General features: G+C 42.7%; 1 protein-coding gene across 1 annotated transcript in view; it reads left to right on the top strand.

Annotated features, from left to right (window-relative positions):
* The first annotated feature begins 728 nt into the window (after nt 1-728).
* ACOT9 (acyl-CoA thioesterase 9) overlaps nt 729-14311 on the top strand; it is an 825297-nt gene continuing 811714 nt past the window's right edge. Inside the window, exon 1 of the mRNA XM_044072291.1 lies at nt 729-928. Coding sequence (XP_043928226.1) covers nt 912-928 — 17 coding nt within the window. The 5' untranslated portion in view covers nt 729-911. The remainder of the gene's footprint in view (nt 929-14311) is intronic.

Genomic DNA, 14311 nt, shown 5'->3' with positions numbered 1-14311 from the left:
GAAAAATTAGGAAATATTTTTTGTCCTAAAATCTCAGGAATTTTTGCCGTTTTTTTCAGCAGGACACAAATGCGCAAAGAGTGACAGGTGGTAGCCCAATATGCGCATTATTAAAGGAAAACAATTTGTAATCTAGTCTGCCTGCCAGATCAGCCAAGTTTCGTGACAACTTGCACAAATTACAAGAAATACCAGTTGCCTTACAAACTCAAGTTATACACTAGAAATAGTGCCACCTGCGATTAACTGTAGATGAACAACCTGCTGGAGAACGTTTAGTAATTGCATTAGTGATGTGATTTAAGCACTTCACCGAAAAGATGTAGACACTAATTTTCCGGTCTGTATTTACAACATTCGAAAAGTCCCAAGGACAAGGAGAGAAAAAAATCCGTACGGTTTTGTAAATTATCACTCACTGCAGGAGAATACTAACACAGTAACCACACAATCCTATCCAAACCTGTATCAGCCTTCCTTTCTAAAGTACTTTAAAGTAAGTTGTGTTGTGCCATGTTATTTTACAAAGGACAACACATGTAACACCTTAAATTAAATACGCATTTTCTAAATATAAAGCGTAACCCTGCCAAATGCCAAGATCAATTTCAAGCGCTAAAATTAAATTCTACACATTTCACGAATATTTGCATGCTGAAGCAGTCACCACACTTACGCTACTTCCTGTATCATGCACTCATACTCATTTGATATGCTATTGGAGCTTGCTGGTGGTGTCGTCATTGCGTAACAGGAGTGGACTTTTACGCAAAAGTTGGAAATGCATGTTTTTATAGTGTCGGTATATTTTAGATGAACTTAGATCATTCGTATTGTAGTAAGCGTGTCATTTGTATAAATATAGTTTTATATTACGGTTTCTGCATTGCAAATCTCATTATCCACCAAATATGTTGCTGCCTTTGAGGTGAGTGTCATGAAGTGAAAATTATTTTCTATTGTAAATCATTCTCTTCTTGCTTAGTTGGATAATATTTTTGGTTATGATGCTTTGTGCCTTTAAAGCATTTGCTGTTGTATGATGCTATAAAAAGGTTGGCGAAATGAATGTTTATTAAAATGAAGGTGTAATAATAATGTGTGCAGTGTCAGGAAATCGGTCTGTCACATAACATAGGTTCAAACTTGATTTTTACATGGTGTGGAAAAACTGCAAAAACATATTGGGACACTTATTACAGTGGGGATGTTAGTGGAGGAATTTGCAGTGGGTAGCATCAGTCAGTTAGTCTTCAACCAAATGTATAGTCGACTTTAGTAAACATTCGAGTTAATAAATATTTATTTATTAGATAAACAAGTGCACTGCCTTGGTAGTACATTTAGATCAAAAGATACTGTTATGTCACTGGGGTCCTTTTACAAGGTTCATCATTCTACAGTTATCCACTTTACTCATTTTTAAATTGCGGGGAACCTGGAGTGTGTCTCAACAGTTATTGGGAGCAGGCCGTTAGTAATCCAAGATATGGCACCCATCTATAATAGGGCTTACTTATATTCACTCCAGTCATACAGGACATCCACATCTATAGCTCATGGAGGGCTGCCAGTTCTTCTGTGGCTTGGCTTTTGGATTTGGGAGGAAACCATGGCACCTACCAGGGCTCCATTTTCAATAGAGAGTGAGAGTGCATTCTATGGAGAACTGATGCAAAATAGTAATTTTATCCCCTGTGTGTTTTTAATAGATTATGATCCGGACTCTGGTCATAACCTACTTAGTATATATTTGAGACATGAATGTCAAGAAATTTGCCTTGTGCAATTAATCTCAACATCCATTCAATAATACATAAGTAGCTGTGATCGGAAAGACCTGGTCACAATTCTTTGTGCTTGAAGCTTTCTGTACCCCCCAAAAAAGTGTAGGAGTGTGGAGTGTTTTATTTTTCATGGTCACACGGGTATTGTCCAGAAACTAAGTGTGCATTTGATAAACAAATTTAAAATCTGTTAGATACTTCACTTTGCCACACTTTCTCATGTGACAGTGACACGTGTTACGATGTAAAAAACTGTGAAAATGCCTTGGACATTTGAAACTAGAGCTTAACAGTACTTTATGCTTAATGTACTATATAGAAGATTATTTTTGGGCCTCTAATCATAACCAAGTCATGTGTTTGCAAAAAGGGATTTGTTAAATTCAACTCGAGAGTGAAGCTTGAGAAGTGTATTTTGTGAATTCATTTTGAGGACACACAAAAAATAGCTATGGTCAGAGCCTCAGTTTTTTCTTCCTTTGTAATACAAATGAAGTTTAGCTAGTCCAGTGCACACAACTTAAAAAAGTGTGCTAGGATAAAGCGTTCAGCAGGTTTAACTGATTAGCAGTGCATAGTGCACTTCAGTTTTGACTGCTGTTTGTGTGGCAATGCATGGTATGCAACAGCCTTAAAATGTGTTAGTTGGTTTCACATACAGTTCTTTGTGACTGTAGAGTGTGTAGAAGCACAGGATTTGCTTAGTTGTAACAAGTAAGGCTCCTACACAAGATCTTTACTGCACCAAGTTTGTTTTAGCTAGGTGCTTGTGTATGAATCTCTCCACAACAGGGTTATTTTTCTCTGTTTGGAGGCATAATCAATGTACTCCATATATTACTTATACCTTTTCATGAAGTATGGTCAGTAGATGCATCCATAGCACAGCTTAACTTCAAAAACCCAGAACACTGTCGATTACATGACATGCAATTTAGTTCATAGGTTCATGCTAGGCTATCTACCCTAGGGCATTTATAAGCCTAGCCAGAATGTGTTTGGCTTTCGCCACCCATTTTAAATTTATTTTGCTATGCTCTTTTTCGAGGTTAGTATACTGTGCCTCTGTCTAACAGTGACACAGAAGTGATACCCGGGGTAAACCTACGATCTCCCATCCACTCATCAAGATTCCTCTTGAAGAGAGTCAATGAGGGACTCTGCCTAACCTGGACTGGGATTTTATTCCAGAGTGAAGGGAGCCTCTGGGTTATGAATCTGTCCCTCCAGCATGTTCTATTTATTTCAGTGCTGAGGTTCAAGTCTCTCGAGCGCGTAGCTCGATGGGATTTGGATTTTCTGAGGTGCAGCATGTCCATTCATTCCAGGATGGACATGGCTTTATATGTCAGGCACAGATTGCCTCTGAACAGGCGGTATGCCACTGAGTAGAGCTGGAGTTTCTTTAACCGGGCAGCATATGGCATCTGTTTGAGCCCTTTGATCCTCTTGGTGAGGTACTTTTGGGGTCTTTCCAGTTGCTGCAGGTGTCTGGTAAGGTACATCCCAAAAGGGGCATTGCACTCAATTATGGGCCTGATGAGGAAAGAGGCACGATGACCTCCCCTGATCTAGATGTGAATCCCTTCATGAGTAGGTGGGCTATATAAAATGTTTTTCTAACCACTTTGGCCACGTGATTGTCAAATGAGAGATTGCTATCAACTTGGGTCCCCAGGTCCCTAATTACTTCTTCTGAACTTAATGGATTACCACCTATGTGGTAATTTGTGGGCACTTTGTTTTTGCCAAAGGGGATGACTATACACTTTTTGGCATTTAGCTTGAGGCCATGGCTCTGGCACCAGCTGTCTGTTTCTATGAGGCCCTTTTGGAGGATGCTTGTGTCGGCTGGAGAGTCGATTATGGTGCCCAGTTTGCAGTCATCTGCGAACTTGGTCAGTCACAGTCCTTCTGTGTTGGCCTGTACCTCCGAGAAATATATACCGAACAAGAGAGGTCCCAGGACTGAGCCTTGTGGGACACCACTTGTAACTGGTTTGGAGTCTGACATGGCTCCAGCAATTCTAACCATGTGGGTTCTGTCCTTGAGCCAGTTTGCAATCCATCTAGTGACATAGGGGTTTATATTTAAGCTGGTGAGCTTATCTATAATGCCTGAGTGGGGTATTGTATCAAAGGCTTTTGCGAGGTCCAGGTAGGCTGTGTGGACCACCTTCCCCTCGTCAATGGCCTTGGTGACTGTTTCAAAGAAATCAACCAGGTTTAAGAGGCATGATCTGCCCTTAACAAAGCCGAACTGGGTAGGATCCAGTGTTTGTAGGTCCCCAATATCTTTATTTATGAGGTCCATGATGATCCTTTCCATAGCTTTGCAGACCAAGCTAGTCAGGCTTATGGGGCGATAGTTTCCAGGATCCGTTGAGGCACCACCTTTATGGAGAGGGACCACTGTTGCTGTACGCCACTCTTTGGGCACATATCCTGTAGTAAGGCTGAGAATGAACAGTAGTTTTATGTTTGGGTTTAGCTCGCAGCCCGGGACACCATCTGGTCCCTTTGATGCTGTGTTTTTTGCTTTGGAGAGGGCGGCTCTTACCTGAACATCTGAGATGTCAGGGGGGCAGCACTCTGCTGGGATAGATATTTGCCCTTTTGGTGGGGAGGGGGGGAGAAGTTTGCGCTGAACCTGTCAGCTAGGATGTTGGCAATGTCTGTGGGTTCAGTGTATTTTTTGTCATTTTGGACTAATTCTGAGCATATCTGGGAATTACCACCCAGGTTCCTAACATAACTAAAGAAAGCCTTGTGATTATCCTTAGTGTCCTGTGCAATTTTTCTCTCGAAGCTGGCCCTTATGTGTTCCCGTAGTTTTTTGCTAATACTGATTAGTGATGCCTTCCCTTTTTGGGATTTTGCTCTATTATTTAGTAGCTTCCTCCTTCTATTGTATAGTTTGTTTATGGCTGGGGTCCACCAGACAGGACGTCTGCCTTTGGAGGAGTGGGTCTTGGTTTTATTTGGGATCGCATGATCCATGCATTCCTGAAGGTGTTCATAGAATGCGTTTATAAAGGATTCTGCATTCTGGGCCGTATTTTCCACAGGCCCGGGGGCTTTGAAGGATTCCACTTCAGTTTTGAGGAGTGTGAAATTTGCTTTAGAGAAGTTTTTCACTGTGGTTTTCTGGGCAAGGGGTGGGGTCGGGATGTGAATATCCAGTGAGATTAGTTTATGGTCTGATCTTACCAGTGAGGGATACACTTCTGGTCTGGAGCATATAGTCCCCATGTTGGTGATGATCAGGTCCAGTATGTTTTCCCCTCTTGTGGGAGTGGTAACAAGTTGTTCCATAGCATTTGAGTTTATAAATTCTAGGAACCTTTGGGCTAGGGTGTTGGAGCTAGAGTAATGCTCCCAGTCTATGTTTGGGTAGTTGAAGTCGCCCAATATAATGGTGTTTGGAGAGACCTTCATATTTTCCAGTGTTCTCAGGAAGGCCGAGTGGGGTTCCTGGGTTTGGGAGAGTGGTCTGTAGCAGGCTATAAACTGGAAGGCAGTTTTACCCACTGTTAGTTGCACATGGATAGTCTCTGATGCTTCGTGCTTTGCCACCAACCTGGAGGTGTGAGTATCTTTAATGAATATCGATACTCCCCCTCCTTTTGTGGTTCGGTCCAAGTTTTGGGGCCGAAAAGCATGGTATGAGGTATAACCTGGTAGTGCTGGGGTGCTCTCGGGAGCCCTTTACCAGGTTTCTGTTACTGCACAGATATCGATTTTCTCCATGCTAAGGAGAGTTTCGAGTGCGTGCATCTTGAGGTTTAGACTTCTGGCGTTGAGTAGCATTACTCTCAGTTTCTTATCCCTTGTGATACCTATGGAGGTGGGTTTGTTAGTAAAAATCAAAGCACATTCTTAAAATGACAACTGGTACCATTCTACATCCCTTTTGTGTAGAAGATTACTACTTATAAACTGAGCTAGACCTTGATGTTTTGTACAGTTGATCCAAAACCCTCTTTTAGCCCAATACTAATGAAATAATTCAGTATGGTCAGGCAGTGAAATATTTCAGTTTGGCCATGGCATTATTTAGCTCTGTATTCAAAACATGTTAAATCTCTTAGATTTTCAGGACAGTCTTTATGTATAATCTGCATAATTTTGCTCCCACTACCTGACAGTCATCAGCTCCATCTCTGCAGATAGCCTAGTATGAACCTATGAGTCAATCTGCCCTGGGGCAATTATAAGCCTAGCCCGATTCTGTATGGCTTACACCACCCCTTGATTTGAGTATACTGTGCCCTTTTTAAGGTTTAGTTTACCGTGCCTGTGTCTAATAGTGACACGGGAGTAATCCCTGGGACAAACCTACGATCCCCCATCCACCTATCGAGATTCTTCTTGAAGAGATTCAGTGAGGTGCTCTGCCTCACATGAACTGGAATTCTATTCCAGAGCGAAGGGAGCCTCTGGGTTATGAACCTGTCCCTCCAGCAAGTTCTATTTATTTCTGTGCTGAGGTTCAAGTCCTTCGAGCGTGTGGCTTTAAGGGATTTAGATTTACTGAGGTGGAGCATGTCCATTAATTCTGGATTTGACATAGCTTTGTATGTCAGGCATAGATCGCCTCGAAGTAGGCGGTATGCAACTGAGTAGAGCTGGAGTTTTTTTAACCGAAAAGCATATGGCATCTGTTTGAGACCCTTGATCCTCTTGGTGAGATACTTTTGGGGTCTTTCTAATTGCTGCAGGTGTCGGGTAAGGTACATCCCAAAAGGGGCATTGTATTCTATGATGGGCCTGATGAGGGATGAATAAAGGGGCACGATTACCTCTCTTGATCTAGATGTGAAACCCTTCGTGATGAGGTGGGCTATGTAGAAGGTCTTTCTAACCACTTTGGCAATGTGGTTTTCAAAGGAGAGATTGCTATCAACTTGGGTCCTCAGGTCCCTAATAACTTTCTCTGTACTTAATGGGTTTCCGCCTATGTGGTAATTTGTGAGCACATTGTTTCAGCCAAAGGGTATGACTATACATTTTTTGGCATTTAGCTTTAAACCATGGCGCTAGCACCAGTTATCTGTCTCTGTGAGACCTTTTTGAAGGATGTTTGTGTCAGCTGGAGAGTCGATTATGGCGCCCAGTTTGCAGTCATCTGCGAACTTGGTGAGCCATAGTCCTCCCACGTTTGCCTGTACCTCGGAAAAGTATATACCGAACAAGAGTGGTCCCAGGACAGAACCCTGTGGGACGCCACTTGTGACCGGTTTCGAGTCTGACATGGCTCCAGCAACTCTCACTCTGTGGGTTCTATCTTTGAGCCAGTTTGCGACCCATCTTGTGACATAGGGGTTTATATTTAAGCTGGATAGCTTATCTATGATGCCCGAGTGGGGTATTGTGTCAAATGCCTTTGCAAGGTCCAGATAGGCTGTGTGGACTACCTTCCCTTCATCTATGGCTTTGGTGACTGTTTTGAAGAAGTCCACCATGTTCAAAAGGCAGGATCTGCCCTTGACAAAGCCGAACTGGGTAGGATCTACTGTCTGTAGGTCCCTAATGTCTTTGTTTATGAGCTCCTTGATGATCCTCTCCATAGCCTTGCAGACTAAGCTAGTCAGGCTTATGGGGCGATAGTTTCCAGGGTCCGTAGAGGCTCCACCTTTGTGGAGTGGGACCACTGTTGCTGTACGCCATTCTGTGGGCACATATCCTGTAGTGAGGCTGAGATTGTATAGCTGTTTTATTTGAGGGATTAGTTCCTCTTGGATCATGTAGGACGCAACCCGGGATGCCATCTGGTCCCATGGAAGCAGTGTTTTTTGCTTTGGAGAGGGCAGCCTTCACCTGAGCATCAGAGATGTTTGGGAGGCAGCCCTCTGCCGGGATAGATACTTGCTCTTTTGGGGAGTTTGCACTGAGGGGGAAGTTTGCACTGAACCTGTCTGCCAGGATATTGGCGATGTCTGTGGGTTCATTGTATTTTTGTCGTTTAGAATCAACTCGAACAAGTCTGGGAGTTGCATCCCAGGTTCCTAACATAACTGAAAAAGCCTTATGATTGTTTTGGTGTCCTGTGCAATTTTTCTCTCGAAGCTGGCCTTGGAGGATTTTATGAGGGTCGTAATTTTTGCTAGTACTGATCAGAGATGCCTTCCCTATTAGGGATTTTGCTCTATCATGTAGTAGCTTCCTCCTTCTGTTGTACAGTTTATTTATGGCAGGGGACCACCAGACTGGACGCCTGCATTTGGATGATTGGGTCTTGGTTTTGTTTGGGATAGCATGATCCATGCATTCCTGGAGATGTCCGTAGAATGCGTTTATATAGGATTCTGCAGTTTGGGCCGTAGTTTCCACTGGCCCTGCGGCCTTGAAGGATTCCACTTCGGTTTTGAGAAGTGAGAAGTTCGCTTTTGAGAAGTTTTTCACTGTGGTTTTCTGGGCTGGGGGTGGGGTCGGGATGTGGACATCCAGTGAAATTAATTTATGGTCTGATCTTACCAATGAGGGATATACTTCTGGTGTGGAGCATAGAGTCCCCATGTTGGTAATGATCAGGTCTAGTATGTTGTCCCCTCTTATGGGAGTGGTGACTAGTTGTTCCATAGCATTTGAGTTTATAATTTCCAGGAACCTTTGGGCTAAGGTGCTGGGGCTTGAGTAGTGCTCCCAGTCAATGTTTGGGTAGTTGAAGTTGCCCAATATAATGGTGTTCGGAGAGATCTTCATGTTCTCCAATGTTTTCAGGAAAGCCGAGAGGGATTTCTGACTTTGAGAGGGTGGTCTGTAGGATGCTATAAACTGAAAAGCAGTCTTGCCCACTGTTAGTTGCACATGGATGGTCTCCGATACGTGCAATGCCACTAACCTGGAGGTGTGGATATCCTTGATAAATATGGAAACTCCCCCTCCTTTTGTGGTTCGGTCCGGGTTTTGGGGCAGAAAAGCATGATATGAGGTATAGCCTGGTAGTGCTGGGGTGCTCTCTGGAGCCTTGAACCAGGTTTCTGTCACTGCACAGATATCGATGTTCTCCATACTGAGGAGAGCTTCGAGTGCATGCATCTTGAGGTTAAGACTTCTGGCATTAAGCAGCATTACCCTTAGTTTCTTGTTCCTTGTGCTCTCTATGGGGGTGGGTTTGACTTTTGAGCCTTGCCTAAAAAAGGCACTATGGGGGTGGCAAGAGCCTTTGCCAATATCCGAAAGCCCAGTGGTGACAGTTGCAAGCCGTCCCTAGCGAAGCAACGTGGCTTGTCAAGCATGTCATCCCAGGCTGACAGACACTGGATCCCCTTTGAATGACACCAAAATTTTAGCCAATTGTTAAAATCGATCATTTTGTCTTTGTACTGTGGCATCATTCTAGGTGAGGGTAAGATGCTGCTCAAGGTCAGGGTCATACCAGCCTGGGCTTCATGATCAGAGAGCTCCTCTATGTCTCTTTTCATGTAGTCCAGGGAGGTACGTCTCAGGTCATTCACACCAGCATGTACAATGACTGAGTCATATTTGTATTTGCTTTGGAGTGACCTGAGTGCTTGCGTTATGTGTCTGATCCTAGCACCCGACAGGCAGCTCACCGTGACCTTCTCTTTATTCAGCCTGGTGAGCGGGACGTCAGTGTGTCTGACAATAGAGTCACCTATTACAAGAGTATCAGGTGTGTTATTCAGCCTTAAGGGCTGTGGCTGCTTGGCACACTGACTTTGTGGGCTATGTGTTGTGCGTGTTTTGTTTTGAGGTAGCGTTTGCTTGGATGTCTGCTTTGGAGGTCTCTGTTGCTTAGGTAGATTTTTATTTAGAGCCTCAGAGTATGTTATTTTGTATTTATGTGTTTGGTTCGCTGATGTGGTGAGACTATGTGATACTGGAATTGTGTTGTGTGAGGTTACCTTCCCCTCCTGACTGGTTACACCAGTTTTGAGATGAGAGAGCTCAGCCTCCAGTTTGGCTAAATAGTTGCATCTCTCACATATATTTGAACCTGTTTGGAGGAGGAGAGGGTTGTCCGTGTACATGAGACAGTTGTAACATTGCCTCAAAATTCCCAGATTCACCAGCTGGACTGGAGAGGAAACCATTGACTGACCTTTGGACATGCTAGAGTAATATAGGGAAACTGAATTTAAGATGGACCAATAGAGGACTGGGTAATCGTAGAGAGTATAAGAGTAAGTAGTGCTTATGGTTTAATAGTGCTAACTTGTAGGATTACTTAATTGGACCAGTGAAGGGCCTTAGAATGAGAATATGGGGTTTAAATTGAGAGATAGAGCAGTTCTAAGGGAAAAAGTGAAGAGCAGACTTTGTGGAGCCAGGAATAGTTTAAACCCAATTAGGTGGCGCTGCCCGCTGTTGCGCTATGCACAAAAACACGCAAAACCGCGCAAAAGAGGGTTTTAAGAGAGGAAGATGAAGGAGTTTGGAATTGACCCAAAATGGCCAATAAACCTACAGTTTCAAGTCAGTAACCACTCCCACAGGGGCAGGCAGGCTGCTCAATGTTTTTCACTGCCACTGATCAACAGAGAGACTTCCCTTTAGCCCAAGCAAAAAATGGCCTCCAAGAAACTTACAAACAGTTCAAGGACAGCAAGCCTGTAACTGAACTTTTTTAAATCTCAGAAAAGTGGGGAAAAGATTTTTTTGTTTTTTTGTTTTTTTCAGAGATAGCAGAGGTTCACAAGTATGAACAAGTTATAACAGTGCAGTAAATGACCCCACACAAGAGTGCTAGGCCAAAGACAGATAAAATGCAAGTTTTGAGAAAAAAACGATTTTAAAAATAAGTGCAAACAGGAAATTCAGTAAACAGCTCTAGGTTGTGCTCTAAATACAGTTACTAATTCAGAAATCAAGTTTAACAAGCCAGAAAATGCTCAAAATAGGCAGCTATGCAGAAAAACTTAGCAAACAGAGGAAAAATACTTAAAATCTCAAAAGTGGCTCCTTTCTTCTCTCAGCATTTTCTCCTCTTGGTGGGTGCTTCACCAACAGCCAACAAGCCATTCTCTCATTACTGAGGGTGAGAGTTGCTGAGAGGGGTCATAATTTGTGCACCTATCAGGGGTGGTTCAGGTATTTTTTTTTCCTTTTGCAGCTCTATATCCACACCCATGGTTGGCTGTGCAAGGGAAGGCAGTGTGGAGTAGACTGCCCATGCTGAGTCTTTCCTCAGTTCTGCAAGGGAATCTGACGGCAAGCTGTCTCTCCCCATACGCTCCCCACGTGCACCCAAACCTCCCTCTCTCTTAAACGGTTGAGGAGGTCAATTCCCTTTACTTCTTTCCCTGCCTGACTACTTCCTTGGTGGGGACACTAGTAGGACATTTGCCTGGGGTGCAGCCAAGGCACCATATCTCTGCACCACAGAGCCAGGCTACTATATATATGCACACAGACACGTGCACGGCTGCAATTCAGAATGTTGACAGTTCAGAACGTTGACATCTCGGATTGCTGACGGAGGTAAGTGGGGTTGGTATTACGGCCATGAATGTGTTGTTGCAAGTGCTGGTGGGGTAGGGTAAGTGTTTGGTATAGGGGGGGTAGCTTTAATATTGTGAATGTTTCTGAGCCTGTTGTGCATTGGTAGCATTATGGAAAGGGTTTCTTCTAAGATAAGGTGTAGGTTTAGAGTTTCTTCTAAGAAAAGGTGTAGGTTTAGGATTAGCGCTCATTAATACGGTGGTGCAGACAAACCACATCCCATGTTATTGATATGGTTTAGTGTATCTTTTTGCTTGTTTTATTGTAGTGTATTTTTAGAGTAAACTGATCAAATAATTAGATTGTTTGGCTGTTTTCTTTCTACTTTTTGAATTGTTAGTATTTTGGTGTTAGTATTGTGAGTGTTTACATTTTAATGTATCTACACTTTAACTACACTGGTGTGTGTGTGTGTGTGTGTGTGTGTGTGTGTGTGTGTGAGCGTGCGCGCACGGATGTTTTTTTTTTCTTTTTACACTTAAACCCACTGGACACAGATCCAGCAGGACTTATGGTTAAGTGACTTGCTCAAATTTGCGTAGTAGTCTAATGGAGGTAGAAGGAATCAAAACATGTATCCTGGACTACAGGAAATGTTTCTTAAAGGAGAACCAAAAACTGAAAATAAGCATATGTCTTATGGCATATCTTGCACTGTTCTGCATTACTAATATTTCTGTAAGTGGTTATTATTATTTTCTAATTTTGTTATACCCCAAAATGCTCTGAATGGGAGCTGCCATAAGTAGCACGATTGTGTTTTACAGTTAATGCCTTTGACTTCCTGAGACAGTTACCAAGGCTTTAGATGAGGGAAAGGAGGTCCACACAGTCTACCAAGACCTCAGAAAGGCTTTCAACACCATTCCCCATTCTGGTATTATAGACAGGCTCACCAGCCTGAACATAAACCCCTACGTCACGAGATGGGTTGCCAATTGGCTCACGGATAGAACCCACACGGTGAGAGTTGCAGGCTCTAGGTCCGACTCATAACCAGTTACAAGTGGCGTCCCCCAGGCTCAGTCCTGGTACCCCTCCTGTTCGGTATATACTTCTCAGAGGTACAGGCAAGCACAGGAGGACTATGGCTGACCAAGTATGTAGATGACTGCAAACTGGGGGCCATAATTGACTCTCCAGCTGATAGACATCCACCAGAAGGGTCTCACAGAGACAGATACCTGGTGTCAAAATCATGGCCTCAAGCTAAATGCCAAAAAGTGCATAGTCATTCCCTTTGGAAAAAACAAAGTACCTGTGAACTACCACATACATGGTAGTCCCCTAAATACAGAAAATGTAATAAGGGATCTGGGGACCCAAGTAGATAGTAATCTCTCCTGTGATAATCATATTGCCAAGGTGGTTAGAAAATCCTTCTATGTGGCTCACCTAATCACAAAAAGGTTTGCATCTAGAACAAAAGAGGTTATTGTGCCCCTCTACTCATCAGACCCATCATAGAGTACAACGCCCCATTTGGGATGTACCTTACAAGACACCTGCAACTGCTGGAAAGACCACAGAAGTACCTCACCAAAAGGATTACTGGTCTCAAACATATGTCCTATCCAGCCCGACTGAAGAAACTCCATCTGTACTCTGTTGCATACCGCTTACTCAGAGGTGATCTCTGCCTGACATACAAGGCCATGTCCAACCCAGAATTGATGGACATGCTCCACCTAAAAAAAAAAAAATCCCCAAGAGCCACATGCTCTAGGGATCTAAATCTCACCACAACAATAAATAGATGTGCTGGAGGGATAGATTCCTGTCCCAGAGACTCCCCATGCTTTGTAACAGGATTCCAATCTACATTAGGCAGAGACCCTCACTAACACTCTTCAAGAGAAACCTTGACGAGTGGATGGGAAACAGAAAATTTACCCCGGGGATCACTGCAGTGGCTCTGCTGGACAGAGGCACAGGGAACTAATGGCTCTGCTGGACCGAGGCACAAGGAACTAATCTAAGGGGGCGGCGAAAGCCAACACATTCTGGCTAGGCTTATAGATGCCCTCGGGCAGATAGCCTAGTACTTACCTATGAACCTAAGGCAAAGTGCCACAATTATCTATTTCCTTATTTTGTGTACACTCAGGAAGAGAAAAAAACTATCATATCCTTTATACTTTGTGTCATTTTTTAAAGGCTATAAATTACTTCTCATACAAAGTATCAACAAAATCCCTATTTAGGAGAAAGTCCCAGTAAAATCTAATAACAATAATTATTTCATCAGAAAAAAAAAACATTAAATGTAACAAAATAACCTTTTTTGTTCTGTATTGTTGTTTTATTAACCAATTTGTATATATTCTTTTTTACACAGGGATTTTTGTAGTTGCTGCTAATTTGTGAGTAACTTCAATGCTTTAGTTGGAATAAGTGATCTAACTGAATTATTCTACCACTCTTAGTAGCCTTCATGATGTAAAAGACGATGAGACAAATGCATGGAAGGAAGGCAAAGAGAAGTAGGTTCAGAGATAAACAAATGGAATAATTATTAAATGATGCTTTTTCTGTGTATGACATGTTTAGTGTTTGATTGCAGGGAAGGAAATCACTCTCTGGAAAGGAAAACTTGACATCTGGGTGGTGTTCTCCTTTAATAACCCTGAGCCTTAATCCTCTGCATTAACCAGTTACTGTTTTGAGAATTCTCCACCTTTGTGTTTCTTTTACATGAAACAGCTAGTTGAGAATCTTTGTTTATTTGCCTGAGCGGAAAAAAGTAACAGAAGAAGCATCATTTGATTCTTCTTTGTTCTGCACTTTAAGAGTGACATTTTTAGCATTTTTAACTCTGATAAGGTGGTGATGCTTGTAATGTCTCGTATGTTTATATTTTCTTTGTAGACTGATAACCAAAGGAGGAATAGCTGCCAAAATGAAAACGCTCAGTATTCCAAACAAGACCAGTTAATTTAATAAGCTCTTTCATCCTGTATCAGTAAGGACTTCTTCAGAATAAAATAACACACTCCTCTCATACTCTTAAAACCATCGACTGAATCACATGACCCACCAATTAAACCCTGTCAAAC

The sequence above is a fragment of the Protopterus annectens genome, chromosome 5.part0 (assembly GCF_019279795.1).
Source record: "Protopterus annectens isolate FY-2018-M chromosome 5.part0, PAN1.0, whole genome shotgun sequence".
Classification (NCBI taxonomy): Eukaryota; Metazoa; Chordata; order Ceratodontiformes; family Protopteridae; genus Protopterus; species Protopterus annectens.
The sequence above is the reverse complement of the archived record's forward strand: the minus strand, read 5'-3'. Positions and strand labels throughout refer to the sequence as shown.